This window comes from Aptenodytes forsteri, unplaced genomic scaffold, assembly GCF_000699145.1.
Source record: "Aptenodytes forsteri isolate BGI_AS27 unplaced genomic scaffold, ASM69914v1 Scaffold61, whole genome shotgun sequence".
Classification (NCBI taxonomy): Eukaryota; Metazoa; Chordata; class Aves; order Sphenisciformes; family Spheniscidae; genus Aptenodytes; species Aptenodytes forsteri.
In genome coordinates this window covers 3390281-3397364 of record NW_008794443.1, presented here as the reverse complement: position 1 = coordinate 3397364, position 7084 = coordinate 3390281, and the positions used below count along the sequence as shown (strand labels likewise).

General features: G+C 40.2%; 1 protein-coding gene across 1 annotated transcript in view; it reads left to right on the top strand.

Annotated features, from left to right (window-relative positions):
- PGD (phosphogluconate dehydrogenase) overlaps window positions 1-6678 on the top strand; it is an 11995-nt gene extending 5317 nt beyond the window's left edge. Inside the window, exons 8-12 of the mRNA XM_009289636.2 lie at window positions 2930-3060; window positions 3572-3705; window positions 4045-4144; window positions 5685-5807; window positions 6373-6678. Of these exons, the coding sequence (XP_009287911.1) occupies window positions 2930-3060; window positions 3572-3705; window positions 4045-4144; window positions 5685-5807; window positions 6373-6492 (608 nt within the window). The 3' untranslated portion in view covers window positions 6493-6678. The remainder of the gene's footprint in view (window positions 1-2929; window positions 3061-3571; window positions 3706-4044; window positions 4145-5684; window positions 5808-6372) is intronic.
- The last annotated feature ends 406 nt before the right edge of the window (window positions 6679-7084 follow it).

Below are 7084 nucleotides of genomic sequence, written 5' to 3'. Positions count from 1 at the left end.
AACGTCCCCCCCTTCCTTCTTCTTCCCCCAGCTTTATGTGCTGAGCATGACGCCATATGGTGTGGGATATCCCTTTGGTCAGCTGGGGTCAGCTGTCCCGGCCGTGTCCCCTCCCAGCTTCTTGTGCCCCCCCAGCCTGCTCGCGGGTGGGGTGGGGTGAGGAGCAGAAAAGGCCTTGACTGTGTGTCAGCACTGCTTAGCAATAACAAAAACATCCCTGTGTTACCAACACTGTTTCCAGCACAAATCCAGAACACAGCCCCATACTAGCTACTGTGAAGAATATTAACTCCATCCCAGCCAAAACCAGCATAGCATGGTAACACAGTAATCTCAGAAATGAGCCCACACTAGGGCTTGGCTTGCAGAAGAGGCTTTTCTAGGTGTAGCTGCTGCAGTCTTTCTGTCTTTGAGAGCTGTTACTGTTTCTCTTTGCTGGGCTTGTTTTTACCTTGTTTCTCAAATGTCAGTGGTGCTGTTATCATGCCTTTGTCCATGGTGTCTTCGCAGCGCTGGTGGTGACTTGGTGACAGGTGAATATAAGTACTGTGCTAGAAGTGTCATGCTAGATTGATGCAATGTTCTCTCAGTAATCCTCCACCTTATCTGCTACTCCAAATCCCATCATAGCCTTAAAAATGTTTAAAAAAAAAAAAAAGAGGGAGGCAGGACACCCTCAAAACCTTGTTGCTTGACCACTGCTTGATAAGTATTTAGACTTCTCTGAAGGTGTAAGATTATTTTTCCAATATCTACCTCAGTCTTCTATTTCTCTGTTTCAGTATAACTTAGCTAACCCAGCATTAGTGTGACTAAACAGGAACCTGAGGGCTAGACTGTATTATGGGTTGAGGATCACAGATTTTTTGGGGAATAGCGGCAGACTGCTACCCTGTGATGGTGGCTGCTGTTTTTCGACTGCAACAGTTGATTGTGGCATTCCTTTGTACACTCTGGACTGCTGCTGTTTTTTGTTTTGTGGCTAGTAAGGCTGCTGATCCAAAGCCAAACTAAGATGATGGAAATGTATTTTGTAATTGCTTTCAATTATATCCCTAAAGTGTGAGAATTTACCCGCTCACATGCATACCTAACAGTCTCTACCTACCCTTTTATCTAACCTGGCCTCTGAATGGAATTGTGACACAGGAGTTGTAATACAGCTGCAACACATTTAGAGTGCTCTCTTACCACAGGTCCAACGTAGACTTTCTCGCTGAGTAAATAAGTTGACTCAACAGGTTCTTTGCTCTTGGATTTGCTTTAATTTTCATGCCTTCTCTACCTCTTTTTCCTTTGCCTTGGCTAGTCAAGTCCTGTTGTATTAGAAGATAAGAAAAACTATGTTCAGTAGGCTAAAAGGGAGTAACTGCAGTGATAGCTATCAGAGAAACATGGCTGCATTCCAATAACGTATTTTTTACAAAACAAGTTTTGTAAATGGTTTTAATACTCTACTACAGCTATAGTCTTTCAGTTCTAGGCTTGAAACAGTGTTTCTTGCTTGTGCTGTTAATATTCTCCTGTTTGGGGTTCTTGCAAAGATCAGGGGTGGAGGAGACACTCCCTGATTAGTCCTCTGCAATGCCAGGGGAGCACTGTTAGGTAATGATGAGTTGATAGGGAAGTACGTGCAATAGCCCTTGTGCAAACATGGGCAGTTGCTGTGTGTGTGGTTTTACTGCATAAGCATGACTTGCAGACTTCTGCTTGTAAAAGCAGAGTCATGCTACTCCTGATTTTTCCTGATTTTTTCCCCCTACATTTCTCCTCCCCAGTGTAGAAGGAAGTTTTTGCAGAAATGGAGAGGAGCCGGTTCTGATTTTGATACAGTCCATTAATCCTACTGCAGGGAGTATACAGAATCTTGTGAAAACATTACTCATTCGTCTTTTTTTTTGTTGGTTTGTTTTGGTTGTTTTTTGGGGTTTTGGGGTTTTTTTTGTTTGTAATTCAGAACTCACTTAAAAGGTGGAAGAAAAATTCAGTATGAAGACTCTAATAAACTTGATTGCTTTCCTTCTGGAAAAGGGTCTGCAGACCCTGGAAAGGAAACTTCCCACACACACACCCCGCCATTTAACAATACTGTCTTCAATTGCAAATACGTACAACATTTAACAATACTGTCTTCAATTGCAAATACGTACAACTTAAACCAGCATGATTAGGAATTGACTGAGCCAGATCAAGAGATTGGCATTCAGACTTTCTCTTTAGGAGCTGAAGATACTGCTTGGCTAACTCCTTAGCTCTGGCGAATGACATTTAATAACCTGCTTAGTGACGTTATAAAACTTTCTTATGGGCTTCTGAATACTAGTGTTATAGGCCTACCAGATTTGTAAAACTGATTTCCTCTTGTAAGTTAACCTGCTGATTTATTCTTGATTTTAATTGCTCTTGGTTTGCATGTGTGTATTTCAAAGCACATCTAGTTAATGTGAGTTGGCATTTATGCAACAGTTTTTTTATCTTTAAAGCATGATACAATAATTAGTGAAGTCTTCAGCCTTGCCTGTCCCTAGACTGCAGTGCAACACTGTCTTTTATAGATAGGAAGAGATTTTAAAGTAAATTCTTAAAACTAAGAAATTGTAAAGTAAATTCTTAAAACTAAGAGCTGGTGAAGGTTCCTGAGGATAAATTTTCATGTGGATGACTTGTGGCTTTTTTTTTTTACTTTATCATTTGAAAGCTGTATCAGTCAATATTTACCCGATGGTTATGCTGACTGGCAGTTTGGTCCCTCAGTAATGCTGTTGAAGTAATTCATTTGTGCACCTCTCTTCCCATGTGAGACTGTTTCACTGTGTATGTGGCTCATCATTCAGTGGCGCTCTCACTGTGTGTTCGAGGACAAGTATCTCAGACCTTGACAGTGATGCTGAACTTTCTAATTATCTCCCTTTTCCTACCATACTTAAAGGTGAAGCTGTGTTTGCACGGTGCCTGTCTTCTCTCAAGGATGAGAGAGTACAGGCCAGTAAGCTGCTGGATGGGCCTAAAATGACTCAATTCGGTGGGAACAAGAAGGCCTTTCTGGAGGACATACGCAAGGTGAGCCATTGTGCTTGCCAGAGTGCTGTATTAAAGCTGCATATCAAAGCAGGTTTTGGATGCTGTAAACCCTGGTGAGGAGCTCTTGTGTTTGCATTTCACGACAATTGGTTCCTGCTTCCAGCCGTCCCATTGTGCATTGTCCAGTGATGTCCACAAAGTGTAATGCGATTCCTTTCCTGACCAAAGCATAGTCCTGAAGGAATTCCAAGTCTAAGCCACAGTGGGCAGTGACAACTAGCTGGGTGCAGAGGTCATAATTCATGCACAGGAGCTTACTTTTTCGCCCCTCAATGCTCCCGTCTTTGTAATGGGGATAATAGCTCTTGATCTCTCTCTGTTGAGACCAAACTTTCCAACAATTAGAAAGGATATTTTGGTTCTCAAATAGCTGGAATGTGGCTACTGTACTCATCCCTGATGAGATGTGGACTAAACAGAGCAAGCAGACTCTGAAGTTTCTCGTTCAACTTTGTGGGACTTCACTTGGAATATGAATTTGGTTTTTTAGGCCCTGTATGCTTCCAAGATTATCTCATATGCTCAAGGCTTCATGCTGCTGAGACAAGCAGCCAAAGAATTTGGCTGGACACTGAATTACGGTGGCATTGCGCTGATGTGGAGGGGAGGCTGCATCATCAGAAGGTAATTAAGATGAGGAGGTAACTTAGTTGCTGAGTTACTGGTTTATGCAGTGCTAGACTGACAAGCCTAGAGATTTTCTTGGAAAATCCATGGAGTTAATCTGCTGATAAGATACTGAGAGGCTGTTTCTGTAGACGGCACTAAAGGTTACCAGATGAAGCCAATTTTCTGGTGGCTTAGCTACTGCAGATTTTCTTAGGTCTTTGTTTTGTTTGCACCTTTCTCAATGTTTGAAATCTGAGTCTGGCTGAGTCAAATTTTGACACTGTAAGTTTTGGATTCTGGGCCTTTGTTGGAAGTTGTGAAGTTTTATTCCTGGTTTACATGTGTTCTGCCTAGTGTGTTCCTGGGAAAAATCAAAGATGCTTTTGATCGAAACCCTGAGCTCCAGAATTTGCTGTTGGATGATTTCTTTAAGACAGCTGTTGAAAACTGTCAGGTGAGTTTCCAAGAAAGGAAGAGCATAAAAACAGTAGTTTACAGTCTGGACTTCTTCAGCTTCTTCCCCAGGACTTACCTTCACAAGTATATTTAGACTGAAAAATGAAAAGGTAGAGAACACCCTTGAAACCTATTTATACAGCATCCTTAATCCCAAAGATCTCTAAACAATCCTCAAGCTCTTTGGGACTGTGTATGTGTATCTGTATGCACATAATGTATGGGTGTAGGAATTCATCATCTATGGCTTCAAGGTACCCTTCTTTAGAAGAACATACCAGTCTTACAGGATCAGGACAGGAAAAAAATTACATAGATGGAGCTGGTTGAAATTGAACAAGAAAGTTACTGTGATGAGGTAGGCTATACTGAGGTCCAAATTAGAATTTTGCCAGACACCAGGGTTAGCAACCTGTCCTTGAATACATGCCTACAAATGCCCCTTGCCTCTATTTCATCAGAAAGTTGGAGAATGTTAGTTCTAAATGAAGGAAAAAAAGGGGCCTGCATCACTGAAGCACTACTTTATAAATCAGCATCCAGATACATCAAGTGAAGTCTCATGTAAAGTTGCAAGGTATATTTGTACTGTCAACCTCAAGATAATACAGGATCAAATGAACATATAGTCCTTGTTGTGTCATGGTTCTTCTCTTTGATACTAGCCAAACTACTATTAGAAACTTAAGGTTTCCATTTTACAATTACAGAAGAGCCTTAGGCAGAAATCTAGCAATTCTGAAGAATGACAATGTGAGGAAAAAATGTCTCACCTGTGTGAACATTCTCATCACTGCCCTGTATCTTGTGCCTACTCTGCTCTTGGATTTCAGTTGTACAGAGTATAAAGCTCTGTTCTATTACTATCGTTTGCAGTAGCACCAAAATAACAGTGTTCCAGACCCGCCATTCATTAGACCTAGGTCTGTCCAAACAGTGTCCGGATTTGGATGGAGTTGACAGGCAGAGCTAAAACCAGATTATCTGACCAACAAAGAAGTCATATTATCATTAATAATTCTTTTAACTGAAGCTGAATATTCCATGCAGGTTACTAAATCAGATGTACAGTTGAAATGAGGATTATCCACGTGTCTGTTTGAAGTATTGTGCTGACCCCTTATGCCCTTGGGTGGGCTTTGTACTGTGCTTGATTAGAGGTCCCAAAAGTGCCTCAGTGTTTGCTCAGTATGTTCCCCACTGTGTTCATGCTTTTGGGATGGACTGATTATGTTTATGTGAAAGAACAGCATCCTTGCTCGAGGTTGTGGTTTGATTGCATGTGAAGTATATGTCTGCACTCTATTGTGCTGTTTGTTAACTATCTTACTTGCCATTATTTTGGATCAACCTTGTTTATGTAAAATCAGGAATCTACTGCTGCATTTGCTCAGACTTGGTCACTAGATTTCATATAATGTGAAATAGCACACGCTATTATACTAGAATAGTTCATATGCCTGCACATACCTCTGAGCAAGCACTGAGTAGTTTCTTTCTTTTTTCTTCCCCCCCCCGGCTCTTTTCCTCTCTCCCAGGACTCCTGGCGACGTGTAATCAGTACTGGAGTACAGATTGGTATCCCTATGCCCTGCTTCACTACAGCACTTTCTTTTTATGATGGATACAGGCATGAAATATTACCAGCTAACCTGATTCAGGTAGGTGCCTGAAATAGTGTAGCAGATCTTCTGGCTACTGAAATATCATCATGTTGTTATTTAAATACTGGTCTAAAGGCCATGATAGCAATATGTCCTAATCACTCCAACACTGTAAAGATAAAGGCATAGATTGCCTAATACAATTCTGTTTAACCTGAAATTCACGGCAATAAAATACTATGAGATGTCTGGATAAAGAACACCAGAGATTGGTACGACAGTGCCCAGCATGTGTTAGTATTCCATCTGTGAACCCAGGGTAATGATATCTTTGAATCAAAATGCTTTATAAAGAAGTGAGTATCTTTGAACCTTTGGATGTATGTAAGTGCTTGTTTTTTAGATTAGTACCTAGCAGAAATTATATACTTGTAATTACTAGATATTAGTAAATATTTCATTGCAGTGATTTTGCTAATAATGAGAAAATAAGTTTGAATGTTATAATATTGGAGTCATCTTATTTCTAGAATTCCTAAGTCAAGTATCAGTAGGTGCAACTTCTAGTACTCTTATGACTGATATTCATGTGTCTATTTTGTGTGTGTGTGTGTTCTTCTAGGCTCAGCGTGATTACTTTGGTGCACATACATATGAATTATTGTCGAAGCCAGGTGAATTTATCCATACTAATTGGACAGGCCATGGAGGAAATGTGTCCTCTTCTGCCTACAATGTCTAATGGAAATATTTCCTCTTGCAGCCAAGATACTGTAGATCTCAGATATTCCTCCTAGAATACCACTTTTTACTGTATTGTGCTAGAACTTGTGTTTGGACACTTTTGTAATAACTTGTGGGTATATTTCATATATATATGTCAATATATATATCATATAAGAAAGCTAAATAAATTTGCTTATAAATGCATTGAGGTGTTTTCTTTCCACTGCTGCTGGCCAAAACTGGCTAAAATGTCTTTGTGCAGTATTTAATAGAATACATTTTATAATGATAATATTTTTATTGTATTATAGTGCATAAACTCATAGGGATCAAGATAGAGATGACTGCATTTCAATAATTGCTAAAGTGGAGAATGGCAGACAGTCAGCACAGTAACACTACACAAGATTCCAGGGAGGTAAAGGCCTTTTTTTTGGTTGTCGTTGTTTATTCATAACAGGCAGTAGCTTGGTTCTTAAAGATTAATTCCTTAATCTTAAAGATTAATTAACACCTGCACACAGTCTTGCACACTGTGAGCTCTGTTTGTTTTCTATGAAAGGGTGAAGGGTGGGATGGATCATGGAGAAACTTGAATGCGAGTCATG